This window comes from Lepidothrix coronata, unplaced genomic scaffold (genome assembly GCF_001604755.1).
Source record: "Lepidothrix coronata isolate B3197 unplaced genomic scaffold, Lepidothrix_coronata-1.0 Scaffold141, whole genome shotgun sequence".
NCBI classification, from domain to species: Eukaryota; Metazoa; Chordata; class Aves; order Passeriformes; family Pipridae; genus Lepidothrix; species Lepidothrix coronata.
The window spans coordinates 1,469,336-1,495,359 of NW_016690321.1; the positions used below are offsets into that span (position 1 = coordinate 1,469,336).

The 26,024-nt window shown below is 44.5% G+C and overlaps 4 protein-coding genes across 5 annotated transcripts in view; 2 read left to right on the forward strand and 2 right to left on the reverse strand.

The window, feature by feature from the left end:
* Positions 1 to 5,648, reverse strand: part of MEI1 (meiotic double-stranded break formation protein 1) — a 37,462-nt gene extending 31,814 nt beyond the window's left edge. For both annotated transcript variants that reach the window (XM_017827599.1, XM_017827600.1), the window contains exons 1-4: positions 5,522 to 5,648; positions 5,141 to 5,264; positions 2,696 to 2,746; positions 779 to 852 (exon numbers count right to left, since the gene is read on the reverse strand). In XM_017827599.1, coding sequence (XP_017683088.1) covers positions 779 to 852; positions 2,696 to 2,746; positions 5,141 to 5,264; positions 5,522 to 5,638 — 366 coding nt within the window. In that variant the 5' untranslated portion in view covers positions 5,639 to 5,648. The remainder of the gene's footprint in view (positions 1 to 778; positions 853 to 2,695; positions 2,747 to 5,140; positions 5,265 to 5,521) is intronic.
* Positions 5,649 to 5,713: 65 nt separating this feature from the next.
* Positions 5,714 to 9,588, forward strand: SNU13 (SNU13 homolog, small nuclear ribonucleoprotein (U4/U6.U5)). Its single transcript, XM_017827605.1, has 3 exons — positions 5,714 to 5,803; positions 6,592 to 6,712; positions 7,698 to 9,588. The coding sequence occupies exons 1-3, from the start codon at positions 5,801 to 5,803 to the stop codon at positions 7,958 to 7,960; spliced, it is 387 nt and encodes a 128-aa protein (XP_017683094.1). The 5' UTR covers positions 5,714 to 5,800; the 3' UTR covers positions 7,961 to 9,588.
* Positions 9,589 to 10,965: 1,377 nt separating this feature from the next.
* XRCC6 (X-ray repair cross complementing 6) lies at positions 10,966 to 23,250 on the reverse strand. The gene is made up of 12 exons (XM_017827601.1): positions 23,121 to 23,250; positions 22,902 to 23,011; positions 22,664 to 22,802; positions 20,732 to 20,986; positions 19,724 to 19,907; positions 18,246 to 18,432; positions 16,860 to 17,028; positions 15,577 to 15,738; positions 14,531 to 14,660; positions 13,732 to 13,832; positions 12,204 to 12,317; positions 10,966 to 11,460 (listed from the first exon to the last, which is right to left on the reverse strand). Exons 1-12 carry the CDS (start codon positions 23,209 to 23,211, stop codon positions 11,264 to 11,266), a joined length of 1,839 nt encoding a protein of 612 aa, XP_017683090.1. The 5' UTR covers positions 23,212 to 23,250; the 3' UTR covers positions 10,966 to 11,263.
* A 317-nt stretch (positions 23,251 to 23,567) lies between these two features.
* Positions 23,568 to 26,024, forward strand: part of DESI1 (desumoylating isopeptidase 1) — a 17,971-nt gene continuing 15,514 nt past the window's right edge. Inside the window, exon 1 of the mRNA XM_017827604.1 lies at positions 23,568 to 23,856. Within this exon, the coding sequence (XP_017683093.1) occupies positions 23,583 to 23,856 (274 nt within the window). The 5' untranslated portion in view covers positions 23,568 to 23,582. The remainder of the gene's footprint in view (positions 23,857 to 26,024) is intronic.

Sequence of the window (26,024 nt, forward strand, 5' to 3'; positions counted from 1 at the left end):
AGACAGAGAAAGAAAATGTTTCACTGATGAGGATACATCCAAAGGCAGAAATGCACCTAAACCAGCAAGCTCTCAGTGATGCATAATCCCCTAGCACAGGATCTTTTCCTAAGATGGGTCCTCTTCACCACTTAGGATAAAACACAGGAAAACCCTGAACACAGCATTAAGTCTCAAAAATGTCTTTAAATTAATTCAAGGGATCTCTTGCTTCTTGCTCCTCTTCCTCTCTCTCCCCTCCACCTTTTACACGAACAGATGAACCGTCTGAATTTCTTCCCACTTTTGCTATTTCCCAGTTTTTTGTACCCCATGGGACCATCTTAAACTTAGGAACGAAGAGAGCAAGAGCCCATGGCACAGTCTCCTCATATAACTGAAATTGATAGGAAAAGAAGAACCTGAGTAAGGCATTTAGCTTCATAAGTGTATCATGAAGCCATATGGCTGCAATACATCGTGGGAACAATAGAAAAACTGCAGGGTAGACACCAACAGTGCCAACATCACAGCAGGAGAGCTGGCACTAGGACATCCAAGGCCAGGTTGGATGGGGCTTTGAGCAACCTGCTCTAGTGGAAGGTGTCCCTGCCCATGACAGTGGGGTTGGAACTGGATGATCTTTAAGGTCCCTTCCAACCCAAACCATTCTATGATTCTGTGATCCCACTGCAGCAGATGCTACATCCCAGTGCAGCAGCTGCAGTCTTGCAGGGTCACTCATTTCTCACTCCCTGAAGGACTGAGAGGAAGGGCAGGAGAATTCATCTTCACTGACCTCCTTTTGGCTTTCATTCAAAATGCAGCATAAGTACTGTTCTGACTTCAGCTCCACCACAAGCCGCACCAGAACTAGGCAGAAGAAACAGGAGCAGTAATACACACACAAGAGCACTCACAATCCATCTTCCACGGGGCTTAAGCAGACCAGTGAGCAAAGAGCTTAGAAATTAAATGAGCGCAGAGGTGCTGCGAGAACAGGGTATCATTGGCATTCACAGCTCTATTACTTCTGATAGCCCGGCTCAAGCTCTCTGCGGCACCATTACAGCAGTCCCATTCTGGCTGCACTACAAACCATGCGTGGAAATGAACTGCAAGCAATAAACTGAACATCAGGACAGCAAGGAACCTGGAAGGGAACAAAACTCTAACTTTAAAAAAGCATTGAAATTTCTGGTCATTGAAGAGAGCAGGCTTCCTAGAGTATTAAAACTGGCCTTTAAAAAATTTATCGTTCCAGACAAGATATCAGAACTGAAATTTCTGAGGATTCTTAGAGTCAGAGTCAGAGCTCCTCCTCCAGCTACTACTGTCCCTGAGATTAAGTGAAGTCTATCAGCCATTCCACCCCACTGCAGTTATCCTATATACCTTACCAGAAAGCAAGGCCCCAGTCACCTTTGTGGTGCTGTTTACCTCCTCATCCCCAAGTGCTGTTATTCTTGGTTCACTGAAACTATAAGAACTCTGTCAGCTCTGTCCTAATAAGAGGAATCAACAAGAAACTGTGTTTGCCAGGCACTGGCTGCATATCACCTGGGATGTGCAAACCACAAGGGAGTTGCCTGATGCTGGCAGGCTGCCTCTGCCTCCACACATATAGCAGCAGACTAGTTTCAGGAAGCAAGTTCCTCTTCCAGTACTTCTACAACTGGGCACCTGAATGTTCAGCAGATAAATTTTTTCAATAGTGCCTTTACTGAGACACTGTGCAGAACGTTGTTCCACAGGATTTGGTAAGGCTGTCTTGGATGTATCTTGCTGTCGTGGCATGACTCGTTTGGAAAACATACACTTTTGATTTGTATCCTAGAAAAGCATCATAAAAAAAAAGTACCAGAGACTTTGGGGTTCACCATTTCTTGGTATATCCAGGGCAATACTGGAGGTTTATCTAGGAGAACTACTTCAGCTAATGAGCTGTGCATCTCAGCAGAATCATATCTTGAGACATGTGATTTATAGAGAGTTTAATGGCCATTTCTTGCCCAAAACTCTCAGAATCTCTAGAAGCTTTCAAGAGTTAAGTAACACTAATTTAAAATTTCTCTGTTTGAGAACATCCATCTCTCAACACACTGCTAACATGACAGAAAGACTTCTCACCTTTTCAACATCATTTTAAGCAAGTGTCTGAAAACTAAAACCCCTCTGGATAAAGCTTGTCACACCTCCTTTCACCTTTCATGGCTGGACATGAAATGCATCACTGCATTGCTAATATCACTAGACTCATCAGAGATGTCCAAGGTCAACTGGACTGCAGAGATTTCTTTGTCAGCCCTGCAGATGTTTCCTTCAGATTTCAAATTAGGGACTCCTCACAAAGAGGAATCTGCAGCCTGTGCAGCTAAATCCCAAATACCCTCTTGTCCTGAGGAGAAAGCAGTAGATCCCATGGACTTCCATTTGCTTTGAGACTTTGGTCATTGTTTACCACTGCTACCCATCTGACACTAAATTCATGGCACACACAGAACCTGTAAGAGAAATGTTAAATGTTTGATTCTGCATGCACTCCTCTGCCCCCAAAAATGGGAACAGACTGCTTGTTACTGTTGCACAGATAGGCAGTAGATGGTCTTCCCCATTCAAGCTGTGTAGAAGCCGAGCATCTCACTGTAGTTATCAGACAAGACAGATCCTCCGTTCAGAAACTGCCAGTACTTGAGATGTGGCATCTGTCTCTTACCTTCTACTAACAGGTCCAGGGCACCACTGTCTTCCACAGTATGCAACATCCCTAAAAAATAAACCACAATAGGTCATGGAGCTCATTCCTGCTTGTATCACCAGTGCTGTAATTCCCTCTTGTAAGAAAGAGCTGTAAATTTTTTTCAGAACTGTTTCATATTCCCTGCTTTTCATGACACCAGCCTGACTTTGTCAGGGGAAGGTGGATACTCTCAAGGAGTATCACAAAAGGTGCCTCCATAAGCAGGACACAGGGACGTGAGGCATTTGGTTCTCTTGCAAATCTTTTATGTACTTTATAGTTGAAGTCAATGGCTCCACCTATGTCGGGGAATATGTAACTACTGCCATTGCCACATCTCACTGTGTGTATCCGATATTATACATCTGAAACAACACTCTGGAATGACAGAAGTTAAAGCCCAGCTGTGAGTTTCTGTCCTTTCTATCCTCCATTTATACTAATCACTATGAACAGTTCTCTCCCTCCACAGTACTGAAAAACCTGAAACCAAATCTGAACACCAGGTTTAAAGTATATGGAAACTATTCCAACGTTAAACTGACCTTGAAGACACCATAAGTTATTTGTACGATGAGAGCATAAGATTGGATATATTAAAATAAACCCCTGCTTCACCCCAGCAGACAAGAAACTCTACCTCCCAGCTCCCTCCAACTTCAAGTACCTACAGCATCAAGTTCAGACTCCCTCTTCTAACACACCAAACCACTTGTTTCAACATATCCAATCAAACTGAATGACCTCTCCTCTGAAGACTCCATGATCTCTTGGAAATTTGACCAACTAAAGCAATGTTATGACAGGCGAATAAATTACTTATTTCCTTCCTCATCTGCCCAATCCTTAGTAATTCTAGAAATTATTTGCATACAGCATTAGGGAGTATTGCATTGTTAGCTTCATGAAATTCGCCACCTTCTCATACGTAAGACTCCACACTACACCTCTCTTCTCTTAACCCTCTTTCTTCTGCCTGTGCTTATCCCAATATTCTCTCTCAAAAAAAAGAATGTATTTTCCTGAATTCACTATTAATACTTCCTCCACAGCACTGCTCAAACTTTTGGGGGGTCCCTCTTATACTGTTGCACCAAATGATCCTTTGTTCATCCAAGTACTGCGCAAAAGGTACATGCCATTGTTTGTAGCCCCAAGCTTAGACTGGGATTCCAATTGCTCTAGGAGTTACACCAAGTACAGTAAAATCCCAAAGCTGTACTCAAACCACCCAATTACAAAGCTTCTTAGAGAGAGAATTATTTAAAAGCAGACGAGCATTGAAATGCAAGCACAGTTCCCCTGTCTTCTGGGGTATTTTGTGTTAGGGCCATACAATGTAGAGCTGAACTGGCTATAAGCACCACTTTCTTCACTTCTCTATAGGATTATGTGTGCAGACAGCACTCAATAAAATTTGTGCAGTGGGGAGAACTAAACCTGCACAAAGTTCTGTTTCTAACAAAGATGCTTCCAAAACATGCAAAACACAAGTTGTGGGAAAACAACCAGGAAAACACTATTTGAATTATTCAGTGTTTCAAGGCAGGGAAAGGGTTTTGTAAGTCACTTTCCCCCAAAGAACAAGAATTATCTGTGATATGCAAATGAGATAGTGGAATTAAAGGAATCTGGTATATTTGCTTTTTGAAGGCACTCATATTCATATCCTCTACCTTTCTCTTCCTGCCTTACTGTTCCCTCATTTAGACCATTATTTCTTCTCCATCCAAGATTTTAGATGACATTTCAAAATGTTTCCCACACCACTGCTATGCAAACAGAAACCAGTAAGAGATGTTCAAGATCACAGAGACTGTTACTGGAAGGGCATTTTCTGACACTATTCTGCTGTAAGGCTGACCCACCAGAAAGAAGCAGGTATTACAGTCGTACGGCTACAGGATTTGTAGAGATTTAAAGTGATGCTGTGAAAACCCACTATGAAGATTTGTATTTTGCAGAGTCAATATTAAATCCTGCAGCACCTTTTTAACCTCACACTTTCATTTCTATATGAATCTTCAAAGAACTCCACAGTTCAGCACGATGAGAAAACCCTCATTCAGGGAAGAGTCATAGCCCAGCTACCCCCTGTTCTCTAGAAAGAAACTTTACAGATATGTCTAGATACTTTGGAAAGCTGCAAGAGCTTTATGAACATGCCAATCCTACTCCTCGGGGAATGAAGAAATTAATTAATCTATTCTAAATCAGTGACAGGCAGCTTTCCCCAAGGAGTAATGACATACCTAACAGAATGGTGGAAGAGGTAGGCACCTCAGTATTCTTTTGCTTGGTTTTTTTTTTTTTTTTTTTTTTTTTTTTTTTTTTGCTTCAAACGTGGAGAAGTTTTACACCTCTAACAAAACGTAACTGCCTCCTCCCTACTGCTGCACTAGGGCTCAGCAGAGCTCTTACCAAAGAGAGTTCCTATCAAATGCATGCAGACCCTCTCGTCTGGTGCCAGCAGTTGGACGACTGGCAGCGCCTGCCAGGCCAGGGCATCCTGGAGACGGGACAGGACATGCTTCTTGCGCACCAGCTACGGATCAAAGACAGCAGCCTGTCAGCCCTTGGGCCCGAGCCCTGCGCTGCTCCCAGCACCCCGAGGGGGGGGAAAAGGGCCACCAGGGCCCGGTGCTGAGGTGACAGGCCTGGCCCAGGGCCACCCCGGCCGCGCCCCAGCCGCAAGCGCAGCGCAGGAGAGCGGCAGCCCCGGCGGCGGGGCGGGGGCCGCTGAGGGGGCGCTCCGCGGCCCGGCCGCGCAAGGGAAGGGGCGGCGGGGCAGGCGCTGCCCACCGAGGCGCTGCCGTCGCCCAGGGTCTCCACGGCGCAGGCGAGGCAGAGCGGCGGGCGGAGCGGCAGCGTCCAGCGCACTCCGTGCCCACCGCAGGGCACTGCAGCCCCCGCCGCCATCCCAGCTGCCGGGCTGGCCGCCCAGCCCCGCCCCGCCGGGGGCAGGTGGAGGCTCCGCGCCGGGGCCGCCCCGGGCCCGCCTCCCTTCCGGCGGCGGCGGGATCGCTCCCGCCTCTTCCCCCGCAGCGCGCTCGGGCGGACAGCAGCGAACGCGCCGCGGCCATGGTGAGTGGCGTCGGGGCCTGGCCTCCGCCTTCGCCTCCTCCTCTTCCTCCTTCTCCTTCTCTTCTCCTTGTCTTTTCCTTCTCCTTGTCCTCCCCCTCCTCCTCCGGGGAGCCCGGGGCGGAGGGTCGCCACCTCCCCGGCCGCCCGGCGGGCAGCACGTGGAGGCCGGGCGGGGTGCGGCTGGTGGCGGGGGGAGGGAACCCGCGGTGCTGGCGGTGCTGGGGGCACCTGGTGACGGGACACTCGGCGTCTGGGTCACCCCCGCGCCGTGCCTGGGGCCGGGCTGGCCGCGGTTCTGCCAGCGCCGGCCGCGAACACCGCTTGTGACCTCGCTGCTCTTCCATCCCACCACTGATGGTCACGTTTAGAAGCTACTTCTGATTTGCGGAAATAAACTTGATACGTGCTCTCCTGGCAGTGTCTTTAAAATCTATATCAGATTGTTAATTTATGCACTGAAACGCTTCGTTTTATGTAGTCTTTGTGGTAGCGAACGCCTGAAGACTCCCCTGTGAGTTCACTGTTGCTGGTTTGTAGGGTGTGAATGTGTGAGTAGAGATGCTCTTTACTTGGATGTGAGGGATGTGTTTCTTATTTATCCCCTTTACTTTGATACAGGAACCCTTCTTGTAGAAGTAAAATGCAGTGGAATTTCTGCTATATGTGCAGAGCAGTGATATGACTCCACTAATCAGTATATGTGATGGATATGATCCCTGTGCAGTGTTGCTCAGAATAAAGCCCCCTTTGCTCCTGTTGTAATACTTACTACTTTTTTCTTTCTCTAGAGTGAGGCAGAAGTGAATCCCAAAGCTTACCCGCTGGCGGATGCACAGCTCACCAAAACACTGCTGGATCTTGTGCAGCAATCCTGCAACTATAAGCAACTACGCAAAGGAGCCAATGAAGGTGAGACCTGTGTGTTGCAAAGTGTGCTAGAAGTCATTGCAAGGATTTTGTGAGATGCTGTGGCTAGAGGTTGTCTTTTCTCTGTAGCTGTGAACCACTCATTCTGTATTGATCTGGCTATTGCAAGTGTGTGTCTTCCTCCTCCTTCAAGCTTGCTTAAGCAATATTCAGGGACAGAATTAAGTTGTAATCTTTTCAACATTTATATGCGGTTCTGGTAGATTCCCAAGTTGTGTTCCTGGTGCATGTCCTGTATCGTGCATACTTCAGTGGTGTGGCACTGGATTACCAGATGTCTAGCCACTTCAGAATCATAAAATGATTTGCATTTAAAGGGTACCTCTATTGCAACCTGCTCAGAGACTGGTTCCCTTCACAGCTGCTTGGGGCTTTGCTTAGTCAAACTTTTAAAAAAACCATAATCCCTAAGGATAGAAACTCAGTATTCTCTTAGGACCCATGTCCCATGGCTTAAACACCTCTCATGGCATGGGGGATATAAAATTACGCTATGCTCTTGGAATTTCACTGAGGCAACAGTCACAATCTGCAACTTGTGCTTCTTCCTGTGTACTCACAAGGACAGTGTGGCTTCGCCTTGTCTGCAATCCCCCTGAAGTAGAAGACAGCAGCCATGCTGCCCCCACTCCCACCTCAGCCCTCTCTTCTCCAGGCTAAACCAACTCAGCTCCCTCAATCTCCCCTCATGGTGGGTTCCAGCCCCGTACTCATCAGCAGCCTTGGGCTGGCCTTGCTCCTTTGTCAATCTCTCGACTGCACTTGAGGGCAGTGCTGGGCACAGCACCCCAGCAGCCCTGCAAATAACCCCTTCCCTGGCCCTACAGCCGCCACTTTCCTTTGGCTGTCCTCATGCTACCTTGAGCTCTCCTTCCCACTGATACCAATTTCAGCATCTTCTAAAGTTGTTTTTCATTAGATGTGCTTCCCAGAAGGACTTAGACTGACTCTTCAGTTTCTTTTACAGCCACCAAAACACTGAACAGAGGGATTGCGGAGTTCATTGTGATGGCAGCAGATGCAGAGCCCTTGGAGATCATCCTGCACCTCCCTCTTCTCTGTGAGGACAAGAACGTACCTTATGTGTTTGTGCGGTCCAAGCAAGCCCTGGGCCGGGCGTGTGGCGTTTCCCGGCCTGTCATCGCCTGCTCCATCACCATCAAGGAGGGATCACAGCTAAAGCCTCAGATCCAGTCTGTCCAGCAAGCTATAGAAAGACTGTTGGTCTAAGTGCCCATGAGTTTAAATGTGTGTGGAACAGGAAAGTGGAAATTAGGGGTCATTAATGTTTAGATTCAGTTGAGATGATAGTTTTGATATCATGTTTCAAAATGCCACATTTTTGTTTAATAATGGCTTAATTCTTAGTGTTTCTGCCCCATCTCCCCACTTTTCTATTATTCTACTCCAACACATTAATTCTCCTGTATTACTTCTTGAAAAGTGATCGTACAACTGTATCCTCTTTTATGTTTAAAAGAAAGAAAAAGTCCCCCGCTCCCCTTATTTCCCTGTCTGCCTGCTCAGGGCTTCTTTAACCCACCCATCAGCTTTCTCTGCGTTGAAGTATTTCTGCTAAGCTTCAGCCTCTAACAGGTGTGAGTAACTGTGTTTCCGAACAGTTTTGGCTGCTGAGGAGAAGGGTTGTGGGTTCCCCACCTTAAATGACAGGGCATTGTAGGCCGTGTATAAGGCGGGCAGCAGCTACTGTGTAGCAGCAGATGGAGCCAAGATCCGTACTTATAGCACAGCCCTTGTTCTTGAAACCAGACACAAGACTTCTCTAAGAGATGTATGGGGAACAGAAATCTTATGGCAGTACACAAGGGGAAATGTTTTATCTCAATTATTTTTAAGTACTGACTTTTTAAGAAAAAAATAAAAATGCTGACAAAGCTAAATATAATTGTCATTCCCTTGGTGAAGCATTTGCAGCTAACTGGAATGTTTCTACTTGTACAGCTAAACTACTCAGAGGTTGCCTAAAGGCTTTTGCAGTGGAGTAATTCATACTCCTTCACTTTTCTTTGCATGGACTGTTATCCTTGAGCTTGGGCTTCCTAGAGAAGTACAAAACCCATGGTAGAGGGCAGCCTGTTGTGGCTGACGAGTACCCTACATCTGGCTGATAATTATAAGAAGTATGTCATGCTTTTTAGCTACTGCACTGTGGTCACCTGACTGAAGATGAACCCTGTAAGTCACAGCCAAGGAAGCAGACAGCAAGTAATTTTTCAAATAAATCAACTTGTGTCTCAAGAAGAGAATGCTAGATCATTTGTTCTGGAAAAGCGTGGAGCACTACCAGCATTCTGGATTAGTGGTGGTTTTATTGAACTAGCTTTAGTTAAATGCATATTGTATAATCCACTTACTGCTCTGAACAGAAGTGTCTAAAGCCCTGTGTTGGAATGGGCCATATCAAACCTGGTTCCTATTGCAGGATGCCAAAGCAAAGTAGTGTGGAAACAACAACAGGTAACACCAATAGGTGCAACAGCAGAAGGCAAAAATAAATTTACCTGTAGTGTTTCCACAGAGGCACTAACTTCATACCTTTAGTAAGTACATCCCAAGCAGATGAAATCAGCTCGTGAAATACTGAAGACATCGTGTCTGTATGTTTTTGTAAATGGCTGATAACAGTAATCCTTGTGAACTTATTACAAGTATTTTTAGAGTCTTTTCAATTGTATGAGGTTTAGAAAGGCTGCTGTTCCCTTCTACTGATGCTGACTGTTGAGCTAGTTGTGTTTAGAACCACAGCTTTGCCAAGGATTTGCCCTATTGTACCAAGACAGCTGATGTAAGACAAAGCACAAAAGGAGCAGAAATAAAGGATTCTTGAGCAAGCAAAACTGTTTCTTTTTCTGCTCTGAAGCCTTCCATCATTATCCCTTTTAAACTTCTGCTTAATGTGATAGCCTGCTGTTAAAAAAAAAAAGGCCAGGAAGAAGATCTAATAACCTAAAACATACCACAATTATCCAAAGCCTGGGATGTGCTGTGCCAGGGGGTTAGCAAGCCAGAAGAGAAATTTATAAGGGTATTTGTGGAATTAAATTTACAGAATTATGGACAGGATAGTCTCACTATTTCACTGCGTTCAATTCAAGCCTTGCTAAAACAAGCATTTACAGCAGCTTTTTTGCCAAAGGGCAAAATAAAGTGATTGCTTAGACAAATCTTTATTAAAAATAACTACTATAACGCAGGCTGATTGTAATTATAACAGATTACATAGCTTCTGCACTGCAGAGCTCAACATGGGCTAGCTGCTCTCTCCAGGAGCTGAGGAGGTAGGAGTAAGCAGTGTGCTGGCACAGCTAGGACAGGCACAGTGTCAGAAGGGGGGGGGTCACAGCTGGCTCCAAGACATGTGCCACACTACAGCACCAGCATGACCTTAATATATGATTTAACTCTTCAATAAGTGGCCCAATAGTTTGTGTGCCAAACACAGGAATCTCTGAACACTAAAAACACTATGCAGACCAAAATGGACACCTCAGGTATCCTGTTTGCATCCCGTATAAGGTTAAGAGTTTCACTAAATAATTAGTAGTTTCACAGAGCAAGGGCAACAACAGTTTATTGGTTTTAGTCATCTTGCACTGCAAAACAGGTGGGGTGTGGCAGAGGTAGAAAACCAAAACATAGCCCCAGTTGCTGTCTCCACAAGTATGATTAAAAAAGTAAAAATATTGTACCTAACAGCTACTTTCCACAACTATTTTTTCTATTTTTAAAGCACAGACTCAAGTACAGAAGCCTGCACAACAGTCTGACTCATACTCACTACAAAAGTGGAAAAGCTCTATGCCATCTCAGTAATTAACTGGGATAAGTGCTTGCAGCCTTCTAGGGAACACAATTTTTTTCCTTTTTTAAACCAGCTTCTGCTATTACAATTTAAAAATGGAGGACCTGGCTGTGCAGCTTTGTAAAGTGTTAGCTTTTTGCCCAAAGGATTGGCTACTGTTTCCCAGTAATGACTTTCTTTTCCTTTATGATCTGCTGGTAATCTTTGTAACACCAATTTGATTACTAGTACTGATACTGACCAGCTGTTTTGGAGAGTCGAAGAGTAATACACCACATTTACACCCTCTGTTAGCACACAGACTCGACCTGCTGGCTTGAATTCATGTGATGCCATTAAGACAGATCATTGTGTTTTCTTACGCTGAAGTGAGTTTTGCTGTCTTTATGATTCAAACATGGTATAGTCAGTGTTTCAAAGTAAGAAGTCCAAAATAACTTTTATTAAGAAATGAGGAAGGCACAACTCTCTGTTCATGTACAGTGGGTGACCTGAGTTCACAGGGAATTTAATTCTGCCTTTGGCTACTGTCAACAGAATCCAACTTTGCAGAGAAGTTTCACAACTATGAGTAAAAAGTTTCTCCACTGCTAGATACAGCAACATTTAGTTGCCTTCTCTTTCGTAGCAGGATTAAACAGACACAGCATTCACATAAGATAACCAACATTCCAAGCAGACAGAAGTCAACCAGGGCCTTCCATTCCTGCTTAACGCTCCTTAAAGTATTCAATTAAAGCATCCATGAGTTCCTGCTTCTTGCCTCCACCCTTCAGCCCCAAAAGCCTGCATGCCTCCTTCAGAATAGGTACAGTGAGCTTGCCCAGAGTGCCCTTCTGCACATGACTCTGCAGCTCATCCTTTGAGACTTCTACCTTGGGCCTCTTCTCAGTTTGGTCATCAGAAGCTAGAAAGACAAATTTTAGATCACAAAGATTCTTAAAACTTTCTTCATAGAAAGACATCAACATTTCTTATACATACCACAGTTAATGGCCATTAGCACATGGTACTTTAACAGCTACACGTTCACAGGTTTCCATGTTTTGTTTTAAGAAACAGGTGTCACTAGGTAAGTCATGTAGTAAGTACTTCATTGATAGGAGTGATCTTAACTGAAGTGTGAAACTTTGTATTCTGATGGAAAGATCACTCTCCAAATGAAACTTTTAAGGGATTCTCATGGAGACAGCAGAATGCAATGATTCCACAGGGAACTCAGCTAACTGATACTCCCACTTCATGCAGAATTTCATAGACTCCCAAACTACACATGTACTTCAGCATTACTCACACATTTAGCCCTAAAGATGCCCACCTTGGACTTGCTGAACTGCCTATGCATAAAAGTCTGCTCCCTCACCAACACAAACTGAAAGTATAAATGATTTTACTACACTATCATAAAGTACAAAGTTACTAAAATTATATATACATATTTTGCAGTCATTTACCCACATTACTTCCTATACTTCACTCTGCAGTTTCTCATTCCAGTAGTTCCCCGATTGGATACCACAATATCCTCTAATCTCTAAGAATCAACACTGGATATAAATTCACTTCATTGTGGAGATCCGTAAAGAGAATTCTTGCACAATTCTTGCACATACAGACACTATGTTTTGTGTCTGCACCACCATTACTTACCTTGTTTTCGCTTTACAGCCTTCCCTTCAGGATTGTAGTCAGGGGGATAAACCAGCTGCTTAAACTCCTCTACCAGGTTGCCCAGCCTGTGGTTCATCTGTTCATACTTTGGCACTGGCAAAAGATAAAAGATTTGGTCTCTCAAACCCAGGAAAGTCTAAACAAGGCCATGACCAGATAACTTGTCTGTAATAACTTGTCTGCAAGCGTCTTGCAAGCATGCAAAATGCAAATACCTGTGTTACGATATTCCCAAATGAGAAGTTTACAGCTCTTGGTAATATGAAGAGTTTGGACAACTGGAGTGCTGTGTCCAGTTCTTGGCTCCCCACTACAAGAGAGGCATAGAGCTCCTGGAGCAGGTCTAGCAGAAGGCAACAAAGATGATGAAGGGACTGGAGCATCTCTCTTATGAGAAAAGGCCGAGAGAGTTGGGCCTGTTAGGCCTCAAGAAGAGATGACTGAGAGGGGACCTTATCAATGTCTGTAAGTATTTGAAGAGAGGGTGTCAAGAGGATGGAGCCAGGCTCTTCTCAGCGGTGTCAAGCAACAGGACAAGAGGCAAGGGGCAAGAATTGATATACAGAAAGTTCCACCTGAACATGAGGAAGAACTTCTTTACTGTGCGAGTGACCATGCACTGGAACAGGTTGTCCAGAGAGGGTGTGGAGTCTCCTCACTTGAGAAATTCAAGAACTGTTTGGACATAATCCTGTGCCATGTGCTCTAGGATGACTCTGCTTGAGTAGGGAGGTTGGACCACATGACCCACTGTGGTCCCTTCCAACCTGACCTATTCTGTGATTATACATATGTAATGGATTCACACACTTCCCTGCAAGATATATATATATGTATATATATATATATGTATATATGTATATATATATATATATATATATATGCGGAACAAAACTTACACGGTAAAAGTGACATAGAAGATCTTCTCCCTGATTACACTGCTACCAGGTCTAGTCTCAGAATTTTAAAATACAACAGGTTGCTATCAAAGGTTGCAAGTAGTTTGAGGCAGAACAGCTTGTTTCTGTCATGTATTTCTAAGACAGCTAGCAGAGGGACCTAGACTGTTTGTTAAGACCATTTCAGGAAAACAACATAATTTAAAAAAAAAATTCCCCTTCAGGAGCAGATATTCTTACATAATAAACTCTCACAGCCACACGGTGGCACAATGGCCCCCAGCAGAATAATTCTCTTAATTCTGCCCATTTATCAGACTGAAGTATTAATGAGAATCTTGAAGAGAGGAATTTCAGAGAAAACATTTGACACCACAGAAAAAAGGTGATTCAATTTTCATTTTGGATGGTAAAGTAAGCAATTTTTTCTCTACCTTAAAAGTGACAGCATTAGAAAGTACAGTTTCAGTATTTCAGAATTCTACATCATGGAACCATACATTCTAAAACATTTTTTAAAAGACATTTGGGGTTGTAGTAGCACATATTTGACTTAGAACAAAGTCAACAGTCTCCCACCTCCCTTCGCATCCACCAATAATTCTCACTTGTAAGATCCTCAGCTTGTTCTGGTTCCAGCATATCGAGTGCTAAAGCCTCCAGATTCCTGAAGTGCTGCTGCAAAACCGGGTTCTCAAAGCTGTCAGTCCTGTCAAGAATCCCCCAAAATGTCAATGCATGCTGCCAAGAAGACAGACAAAACACTTAAGATCTACCACCAACTTACTGCAAAATAAAACTGCCCTCTTTCCCACAGAACAATCCATCGCATCAGAACTGCTTTTCCTCTTTTCAATTTACCTGCTGAATCACTATCCTGTCATGAATCAACCACATTAGAATGCTGTGTGAGACTTAGAAAGGTGGATAAGGCAAAAGGAGACAGTGGCATTTAATAACAGTTATGGTAGTTTCCACATATCTGGGAAAAACTCTCCCATAAAGTACTTCATAGCATTTATCCTAGCTATAATGAAAAAATGGCCTGGCTATTCTTTCTAAAGTGCTCTAATGGAAACGATCCACGTCTGATCTGCAATAGAGTTTCAGAACCACAATAAAATGTGATACCTCTGCAACAAATGACAACAGCCCAGAGAACAAGAGAAATTCTATAAAGAACTCCAGAACATGCTACATAAACATTATGGTGCCCGGGTATCCAGGCTGATTAAGAATAAAGTTTGGACAAAGCTACTGCAATGAGAAGCAATTTCTCTCAAAATATATCAAAATCTCATCTTCAAATTCAGCACACCACAGCTGAACAATGTGTGCAATAGAGCAAGCAATAGTTGTGCTTTCTTCCCCATACCAATCCCCTCCACATTATTTATCTCCATGCACCTGTATTTGAACCGGAGTTTTTGAATTATTTCCTTCATTTTGTCCACCTGCTCTTGACTGGCTGGCACATTTTCTGTAAAATCAACGTTCCTTTTGTCATCTGCATATGGCAGAAAAATTATGTGGAAACCTATACAGAAGAGAAGGAGCAAGAGAACAGTTATACAGAAGGTCAGCCTCAAAACAATAATTTATGGGAAAGACCAAGATGGTTATTATCTAAGTCTGATGACTCCGAACTAGCTAGCTGTTTTGTTCCAAACAACAGCAATCTATAATACTTCCCAGTACCTACAGCATGACACTCAATCCCAATCTCAATGTATATAACCAACATCACACTAATGGCTTTGTAAAAGAGATTCGAACTAAATGCATAGCTGAGAGTTGGATACAGGTGAGTTGCTTTTTATGTGTTGGATACTGGGGAGTTGCTTTTTGCCCACCTTACAAGATATGAGTTTGAAAAAGACTTGTTTGAAAATTATGTATTGTCCACATGTTATTCTGAAATGCTTCACTTTGTACACAAGCAGATTTATTTCCCTACTTTACATTCTCCCAAAAGATGTGTTCCACTTAAAGAGGTGAGAAAATGCAAAAAAGCAGGAGTCTGCCTTTGCTCCCTAATCATTCCCCACTTGGCTGATGAGGTGTGAGGCTCAATATGCAAGATTATTTATTTAATACTTCAAAATCTATTCAAGGATACAATAAAATTCAAGGAAAGACACTCTGCCTAGTCACTAAACAGAAAAAAAGGCTTTTAATTTTTATGTCAGTTCCTTGAATTTGCTAAAAAGAGGTAGGAGGCAGGGAAAACACTGTAGCCAGGTCATACCTGAGCAAGCACTGATGCAACCGGGGTTTTAAAAATAGATTCAACATCAGATGCTTACAACGACAAAACTGAAGAAAACAGATGCTGGAAAGCGCTTTCCCCAGTTTTAAGGGGAGTGGTGCTAAGATTATTTTCACTCAATACAGGACGCTATTATGCTGACTGCATCCAATTGCATAGGGAAAGGAGGCATCCCTTCCCATACCTGGAGGGGCTATCTGCACTTTCTGCTCATCCACCTCTTCCTCCTGAGGAAGCAGGGCCACAAAGCGAGGAGGAGTGTTCCGGCGAACAGTGTATCTGCACAGCATCATCATCTCCCTCTCCAAGCATTTCATCAACAAGGCATTAAATAGTGTTGTACTCCCTGCAAAGTAAAGAGCGGATTGGTCAGATTGACAGCTTTCCTCCTCTGTTCAGGAATATAACCCCAGATATTACAGTTTCAAAACCTGGGACTTCTTTGGAATGCTTGCAATACTTCAGAAGTAAAAATCGAATTTTGGAAGAGAGAGCCCTCGAAATGGACAATGTCAGTGTGTCAGTGTGTCTGTCCTGACAGAGCAGAGAGAGCTCCGAAAGAAATGAAATCACCAGCATCTGAGCAATGAAATACAGTGAAATTTGGAAACAGCAATCTACAAAGTCTTTTTCTGTTTCGTGGGATATCAGAGCAGCAACACATCATAGGACCTTTTTGCAGAAGTAACACACTAAGAATTCAGACTTCAGTACTCCTCCTGAGGCACACGTTTGCTTTGTATTTTACCAGATATGGTGGTCAGGAAAAGACTGACATATAAATAATGTGTTTGAGTCAGGAAACTGCGAAGCTGGAGAAGCTAGCAAAAAGGTTCTTCTTTAGTCAGACACTGCAAAGCATCTGGTCATAACTCAGCCCACTTTATCCACTGGTAGGTTGAGGAGCTAGAGATTTTTTCTTCATAGTTGCAGCCTGGGATTTTTAGATAAGTAGACTTATGTATACACATAAAAAGGGGAAAACAAGCAGTCCTAAACATCCTCTCCTTCTCTCTTTACAAGACCATAAAGTGCTCTTAATTCAACTATACTTCCTGAGTATAATGTTTCCAGTCTTAGCATATATGGACTTAAATCAGCAATTATTTTCACTGGTTTGAGGTTTGTTTTTCATTTGTGTTTTTTTAAACCATCTTTGCCTTCTTTTCAGGTACTAGGATCCTCCACTTTCATGAATGACAAAATCAAGTGTTTTGGAACTACATCTTTAGCTGCTTGTCATGATGGATGAAACATGAAGCCAAATTGGCTCTTCTGCTACTGGAGAGAACAACAAATAACTGCAGCTGAGAGATGCAGTAACAGTTAATTCAGTTCTTCTTAACAATAGCAAATTTTTAAGTTAGTCAAAGCTTTTACACTCAGTGATCCCCACTCAAACATACAATGAATCAGCTCATTAGCCTAATGCAAGGTGGTGAATCTTCTCTTACCATCTTTACTTACCCCTCACCAAGGACTCCTCAGGATAGATGAACTGAGAAGGCCTGATGTGGTGGTGCTGTTTTAGCAGTGAAAGTGGTTTGAAGCCAATCAGAAACAAACCCGGAGAATCAAACCGTTTTAATTCTTCTGTTTCCTCTTTCTCCAGCACAATCTGTCGGTTTCCGTATGTCTACACCAGGGAAGAGCAGATGATAGTGCTGCCAGTATAAAGAAAACTGGGGGAGAAGGGTACGGGATTGGAAGAGGATGCAAGTGCTGTCTTCCACTACTGAAAAGAGGGTTATAAAACAAGACAGAGTAAACTTGTCATTAGTGCACACCAAAACGGCAGGTCCCAGACTGTGATCACTATCCCAAGGGAAATTCTATCTGAACATTAGCAAAATGCACTTTACTAAGACAATGGGTAAGCCCTGGTACAGAGAGGCTGTCATATCTCATCTTTGATGTTCTTCAGAGCTGTCCCAAACAAACTCTGAGCAACCTGACCCGGTTTTGTGAGTCTTGCTCTGGGCTGGGTTAGACCTTTTCAGAGGTCCTGCCCAATTCTAAACTTGCTTCAGCAGATGCACGTCAGCTGCCTACTCCTGGCAGAAACAGTGACTAAAAAACAACACTTCTAAAGCATTGCTCAAGCATCCAAAATCAAAACCATGTTATAGTCCAGCTGCTGAAGTCAGACATCAGGGCTTAATGCAAAGCTTTCTGTTTATCTCCTGTACTTTATTTCAAGAAACTAACATCCAATATAAATAAACTTAATATTTCATGTTAAGACAAAAACTTTAAGAGCCTTTAGCATGGAGGGACACAAAAAATGCACTTGTGACAGTATACCTAGCAACTGCATAACCTGCTCTGAAATAAGGCTGTGCCTGAACGGAATGTGACATTCAATTTACATCAGCCAAACTATCAAGCAGGAAGGCAAAGTAAAGAAAAATGTAACAAAAAACTCCAAAGATAACATGCCTTTCCTTTGGAAAACCACTCCAACTCCCCCTGTGATTCACACCTCAATGTTTAAAAAAACAGACAAAATCTGTTCCTAATGAATCAACAGGTAACAGCAGCAGTGAACACACAGGGTCACATAAGGTCAGGCTCTGACAACCTGGTTCTGCCTCAAAGAAAGAAAATACCCGAGTTCCTGAGTGCACTTTCACCAGCAGCTATGCTTTTCCCCTGACAGTCAGGCCAGAGACACAACCCACTCTTACTCTACAGAGCTCACAATGTGACCAGGCTGTCCCCAGGGGCATACAGATGCAAGTATTTCTGCATCTCATCTTGAAAGTGGAATACAAACAAAAGCAGCAAGAAAACAGGCATCTCCCACACACATCACAGAGACGGGAAAAAACAGGCATATAATCAATACGTTACCTGAGCCCTTTTTGTGTCACTAGGCAGGAGCAAACTGCCTGTTTTTCCATTAAACGTTCTTGTTTTCGTTTTAACTGGTTCATTAGTTTCTCGATAAAGCTTCACTGGATATGGCTTATAAGCTTTTTGAATAAGGTTGTAAACACCAACAGAAAGCGCCAGATCATTGCTCAGATACAGATTTAACCTGTGTAAAAAGCAGACACAGACTTGAGACACTACTGCAAAAACACAGATAACTTATTTTCTCTGACTTCCTCCGGTTCTCCTCCCCGAAAATCACAGGTATCCTTGGAAACATACTATCACTTGGGTCATAATCTCACTTGTATAAAGATATTCTTGCAATGTCGTCATTTCTGGTCATAAAAATCATCTAAACACAAAAAATTTACCATATTTCTTTTACCTTTTTTTCACTCAGAAGGGCAGCTACGCTCAAGCGGAGCACAGGGTAAGTTCACATTTGGGTACCCCACTTGTGCTTAACGTAACATGAACTCTGAATTCTCACAGCTGTTCATGCAAAATGAAGAAGCCCCCAAAAGAACCCCATCAAGACAATATCATGATTCAAGAAAAAATTAAACCAGAAGTCAGAGAAAAATTCAGAAGTAAAGGCTTAAAATTAGAAACATCTTCAAGTTCCAAGAGCAGAAAAGTGAATTACTATGAATGTTACTTTCTCTCTTCCAAAAGGTATCACAGGTACAAGATTCTTCCTCATTCTCAGAAAAGCAAAATAAAGTTGTCAGCTGGAGAAGAATGGCAATGGCAGCAATTCAGTTTGGGATACTTTTTAAATATTTATTAAAAAAATAAACACTAGGCCTTGAAGTTCATTCCCTTACCGTGCTTCCACATCATTCTGCTATGAAATCACCCATTAAAAAAACAACTGTTACGAAGTACGTGGTTACAAAAATACTTTCTATCTGCTTTGTCAAGATCCCTTTAATCCTCTGTAAGTATCTCTAATCTTTCAGTAGGAGATCAGAAATGTCAAGGCTGTATGAATCCACAGTGCCTAGACAGAATGGCCACATATAACTATTTAATAATGGGCCAAAAAACCTACTAGTCACATTCAGATAAATTTTTTAAAGTTAACATTAGCAAAAAAAGCCTCATTTCAATCAGGTTTCACTATAAACTATTTCCCATGTTGCAGATTTTCAGGTAAGTATTTGGCAATGATACAAATTTTTGACAAATGATCATTTCAAGCTCAATACACGAAATGCCACACAGAGCAAAAAAGGAGACCTAGCTGCACTCTCTGCTCTTCTCATCCACCAAGGACAAATATCCTTGCAAGCTATGGAAGAAACACCAATCTTGAACTAAGGAATTAAGACTGAGGAATGTAAGCACTGTTGCTGTTAAGGACCAATCATTCCAGAAGAGGAAGGTGAGACGCAGTCTAAAAATGACATCAGGTGCCTCCACTGAATGATGTATCATAACTAGGCACAAACCTCACTAAAGCCCGTTTCTTTGTCTCCTTTGCTCGTACTTTCTTCATGAGATGTTCCAGTTTCTCTGACTCCTTGGGCTGGATCCCAAGGTCCTCATCCTCTGCTACATTTATAATATCCCTGTAGAACAAAGAGATATCGAACCCTCCAGGCTTCTTCAAATGCATCAAGTCCAGGATGATACCTAAAAACAATGTGAGAGATAAGAGGAGGATCGGAAACTGCTTCTTTTTCTTACATTATCATGTTTCTCAGCACTCCCAGATTTCTTCATCTACCCAAATAATTTAAGCAAGAATGAGCTCCAAATTGTCATCTGCACCAGATGCGAAATTTTCTAGGGAAAAAGGCAAAAAGCATTCTTTAATTTCAGTGAAAATAATGCAGCATAGAAAATCATTCCTTCCTATTAAGAATCTGGACAGTATTGTGTATGAAACAGCTCTGACGAGCTCTTATAAAACATAATCTTACCTCAAGCATAGAAGTAAGTAATGAGTTCAGAAAATCCCCTTTCCTTTAGTTATAGGGCCTCAGGATTAAGGAAGCCTCACAGTTACTAGATCCAGGACATCTGCTGAACTCCAAAAACACTGATTATCTCAGCTACATAGTTGAACTAACAAAGCACTTGATGTCCAGTCTCTGAGCTCAGGTTGATGTCCTTCAGCTAATTCAAAATGAAGCTATTAAAGTAGTTTTTCTTTTGTGTTAACTTTGTGTTATTATTCCCTTCCTGGAAAACGGTACAACAAAAAGTTTGCTTTTCTTGGCCCTCTCATGTCCCAATTCTTCTTCAATGCAGAAGAAGAGATCCTAGAAAATAAGTGCTAGTTACTGGATTGCAGATCAGATAACAGACTTTCTAATTTTTAAAAAACTTCAGAAAGATTACACAGTTCTGATGATTTTACATTCTTTTTCCACCACAAAATTGCAATGCAGTTAACATCTGCTGTGAGGATACAACATGTTTTACTGCCTGAAATTAAAGGGGAAAATAATGACCTGTGTCTCTCAGATCACCAGCTCTGGTCCTGGCCAGCTTGGCTTTAGCACTGTCATTGGCATGAGGGTCATCCTCGTTGGTGAAGAGCATGATCCTTTTGTGGCTCAGCCTGACTCGGACATCACTGAAGAGATTGGAGCAGGCCCAGAGCGCTTCCCCCAGGGAATAGTCAGCATTGTGGCCAAAGCTTTCACGGAAAAGTGCTCGTCCTTCATCTCCCCTGTATTGGTCCAGCTCTAGAACACGCTTTGCACCTAAGGAGGTAACAGCATTCACATACATTAGAAATACTGAAAGATGTACCATGAGCTCTTCTAAACATGCACCTGGGGTCCCTTGCTGCTGATGTCCAAGTACTGTCCCTGGCACCTCTGTGGCAGTGCCCTTGCAACACCCCTGGCTGAGAAAACTGCTCAGCATCACCTCACATTTGCAGTATCACAAAGCACCTACAAGGGCCAAGAGGACACAAACTGCCCTGATACCACTGTGGACTCTTCCTTTTGGGAAGGGAAACAGGCAGGGATCAAAGTATCGCAAACCTTTCACACTGAAAGGACAAGGAAAGGCAGCAATGGCACCAGCTGCGGAGGCACGGCAGACTGCTGCACCACCAGAGAAAGGAGAAGAGCCTGAAATACACCCGGCATCTCCACAGCATGCTGGGAAGGTGGAGCGCTTCTCCTCCTTCCTTGCCTCTCATGTCAGAGAGAATCCATGCACAGGTCAGACACAGCCCTATAGATCACCACAGGGAGCACAGCGACGTTTAGGCCTTGTTACAGCTCTGACAATTACTCTGGCCCAACAATGACTCCTTTTCCCACCTGCCTAACAGCACATTCTCTGTTTGCTCCCACTGCGCTACAAAGGGAGCTACTGCATTCTGCAGAGCTGCTTCCTTTTCCTTCACTTAAACTCTATAGCACTTTTGAAATCTCATCTGAAAATGTCTTCCCCTCCCTTTACTATTTTATTTTCATCTCCTTAGCTGCCCTTTAATTAATAGCATAAGTGTTCATAATTATGTACTCCATAATAACTAGTATTTCCTCCTTCTCTAGAGCACGCTGCTCTCCAGGGGCAGAAAATATACAATTCTCCTCCTTTTTAACAACACCCACCTTTCACCTGTGCTGTTTTTATCAGCATGGTGAGGCTACTGCTTCTGAAAGGGGGAAAAGAGCAAGCAGGGAAGGAGGAGGAAAAAGGATGAACAAGAAGCATATGGCAGTTTGCTGCCCCTGTGTCATTAAACCTGCACCCTCTAGTGAAGAAAATTAAACCAAACCTCCTCAGAGATAAAGGCTGCTATTAAAAATTGTAGCCAAAATCCCCCCACAAGACTCCACCATCAAAAGACTCCACTAGCATGCGATTCTTTGCACTCCTCCTACTGCCTTTTCCAATTCAGCAATTGGCACTTGTTATCAAGCATATGCTACCTCATTCTAAGAAAATGAAAGAGTGAAATTCAAGAATTGCAGAACTAATGAAAACAAGAAATGGAACACCCCAAAAAGGCTAGCATGTTGGGCCAATCTCAGCCATTCTGTGATATTCATCATCAGCTGGAATCCATGTGCCTTAGCATGGACATGCACTTTTCTGAAGTGCAGCAGACACGTGATGGGCTTTCGTGAGTTCTCTTGAGATCCTCCTAGGTTTAGCAGACAGCAGGTGAACCACCACATTAAAATAGAAGACACAGAAAAAAGATCTGAACCAACTACAAGAGAAAAAGCTAAGCTCTCACAAAGTTTCTAAGGTTTCCATAAATTTCTAAATCTATCCCCACTGCCACCAACAGATTTCAGTAACAAGAACTTATTTATCCAATAACTCTGATTTTAAAGAGATCAGTTACCGACAATGCTACTACTACACAAGTTTCCTCACACCATCTTTACACAATCTTCATATCACTTTACCTGGATTGTCCAGCTCCTGAAGAACATAGATGTGCTTGAAATCTGCTGAGTTCTTGTTGTTTTCTGTACCGTAGAACACGACACTTAACAGGTCCCTGTCACTACTGATAATTTTGCTGGTATACACATTCCGGATGCACTAAAAAAAACGCACACAGGGCAAAATATGAAAAAAGTAACTCGTAGTAAAGGGTGCGAAAGTTTTGTCTTTGGCAAGTAGCAGCTCATCGAACCTTACCTGCATGGTCATGTCGAAGGGAGTTTCTGCGTCCCCGTCGGACTCAAACATGGCCTTGGAGGCATCCACCAAGAAGATGAGGCTGTCCCGGCCCCCGAACCTGTGGTCCCCTATAGAGCGGGAGTAAACAGTTTTAGCAGCGACCCCTCCGCCCGCAGACCTCCGCGGGCAGGCACCGGGCCCTGGGCTGCCCTCTGTGAGCGGGTGAGGGGCCCTTACCGATCGCCTCAGCCCCGTCCTCCTGCTGCTGCTCCTCCTCCTCCTCGTCCTCGGGCCCCTCACCCCGGTAGAACGACCCCCACCCCGCCATGGCTCCCGCGGCACGGCCGCCCGAGGGGCGCGCCCAACTCACGACAGACACAGCGCCCGCAACAGCCGGCCCCGCCCACTCCCAAACAACCGCCACTCACCGGGAGACCCCGCCCACCATAGCCACACTGACCAATGGCGAGAGCGGAAAAGCACCGCACCCCGCCTATCCCGCAGGAGGCCACGCCTCCACCACGCGAGGATTGGTTGCAGCGAGGACGCCAAGGGATGGAGCTCCGCCCACGCTGCGCTCGGCCCCGAGCCTTAGCCAATGACGGGAGGCCTTGTTCAGCCCCGCCCCCCAGCCGTAGCTCCGCCCCCCGCAGAGTCGCGCAGTGACGGGGCGGCCCGGCCGGCTCGCGGTGGCCGCGCATGCGCACAGACAGGGTTGCCCCTTCCGCCTCGTCTGTCACCTCCCGGCTGCTGCCGCCGCACCCGCGACCGGCACCGGCACCACCTGTTCCCCCCGCTCCCCTCCGCTTCCCAGAGGGAAGGACCGTTCCACTTTGTCTGCAAGGGCTCCAGTTGCCGCCCGGCGGCCGCGCCCGCGCCCCCATGGAGGAGCCGCTGGCGCTGCACCCCGTGAAGCTCTATGTGTACGACCTGTCCAAGGGCATGGCCCGGCGCCTCAGCCCCCTCATGCTGGGTAAGAGCACGGCGGGGCACCGGCGCCGCTCCGTCCCGGCCGCCGCCTCCCAGCCGCTCGCGTCCCCCACCGGCCGCTGCGGCCCGGCCTCGCCGTGCCCGCAAACGGCGCCGAACTCGCCGCCTCCAGCGCCGGGAGTGGCGATCTCCGCCCGGCATCGCGCTCCCGAGGGAGCGGCCCGCCGGGAAAGGGCTCCCTGAGGGCGCACCGGGTGCGGCGGGAGCCAGCGGGCGCAGCACTGCTCAGGATGTGCGAGGCTGGCCCGGGGGCCGGGGCGGGGGGGCTCGGCGGGGTTTGGCTGCAGCCCCTGTCCCCGCTGTCAGCGGGACCAGCTCGGCCGGTGCGGCAGCTCCAGCCACGCTGGGTCCAGTCGCTTCTCCTGCATCTGCCCATTGACGCTGCGCTGGTGGTATTTACTAAAGGCGAACTGTTCCTTAGCTCCTGAAGGGAGGGACAGCTCAGCTCCCGATAGCCCGGTCTGCCGTGGCGCCTCGGCAGGAAGGCTGAGCTGGAGGAAAGGCGGCCGCTGTTTACAAGGTTACAGAGTTCAAGCGGCTCCATGTTGTAGCGAGGCCGGACTGGGCTGGCGATGTGCAGCCATCCGCTCTCTCCTTCGGAAAGTTTGTAGGAGTGTGCTCTATGTCTTGTCAAAAATGTGTGCGTTTCCAGCTGAACCTTGGACTTGGGACACGAACCAAACTTAGGTTTTGCTTGAAGTTTTGGAAGCGTACGTTAGGAATGCAACAACAGAGTGTTTTATACCTGTTACATGTAGACTCTGGCCCGTGTCAGACCAGCAGTCTGTGTGGGATAAGACTTCTCAACAGGCTCACTGTCTGAACAGATGGTTCTGTGTAATCTTGGTTTACAGTTTGCTGGCACTTTGCTCATCTGCCCTACGAAGAGATTCTGTGCTTTCCTGCAAGCTTAAAATGAAAGTCCAGATAACTCTTGGCATGAAGTTTCATGCATGTCAACAATAGGCCTGCAAAGTTGAGAAGAAAAGATTATAGAGATCATATGTGATGTTCTCTGTTAGCCAGAGAGCAGCAGCAGCTTTGGGAGATGCCTATTTCCTGCACTGGATAACCTCAAAACTTTTTGTGTGGTCAGAGTGGCTTCTATTGTAGCCCTTAGGGAAGTAACTTTTCACCTGTTAGGTCATAATAGCCATGTTTTATCTTGTGCTTAGAGTTAGAAATCTTAAGATGCAGATTACATACATGCAGGATTTACTTGTGTTTGAATTGAGCAGAATTTAACTAGTCTTATTTCAAAGTGCTGGTCCAAGCAAAGACTTCACCAGAAATAGGTTGTCACTGTATTTATCTCCATGCCAATATTCACACAAATCAAGCAAAGGCTTTTTAGCTCTCTTCTTACCCACAAAGTAAATTTTGAGTTCTTGTAGCTTTCTGAACTTCTACATAAAAACACTTAGTGCATTACCTCATTTTTGGTACTTTCTATGCTACCCAAACAACAACTTGAAAGCTTTGCACTTGTGATACAGTTTGCTGTGAAATTTCTAGGAGTCTGAGCACTGAAGAGGGAAAGTTAAAAACCTGAGCGCTTCTCTGGGTAACCGGGGAAGTGCTGCTCACTAGTACTGCCTGGTAACTAACTGAGTTCAGACGTGCTCATGGAACAGGGCCAACTAGGCCTGCGTGGTCACAGTGACAATGCAGACTGCAGAATATTTGAGATTATGTGGATCCAGTGATGGGGTTTTCCATAAAACAAATTGCTCTTTCTTTCTTTCTTTCTGACTTCCTTCAAGTGTCTTCTGTGCATTTACACTCAGCTCTGTCATATCTCCAGGTGATTTTGGAAACCTCCCCAAGAGCAAAGTGATGGAGAGAATACTACTTTTGCCTCATGTGTATACCTTTTTTATTCTTGAAGAACAACAAAAATTGTTGTTATTTCTCTGTATATCAACTTTGAGATGGTCAATAGCTATTTTTTCCATTTTTTTTCCCCCAGCGATGTTCTTAAACTGTAGATCATCAGAGAAAGTCAATGAAATTGAAGAGAAAGGCATTTCTAAAGGGATTTAATGCTAAATGTTTGTCATCTTTACTTACGGTACTCTTTCCATTGGTGCCAAGTTTGAAACAATGCTTTTGCTTTGAGTGATAATTCTGTAACATTGCCTGTATTGAAAT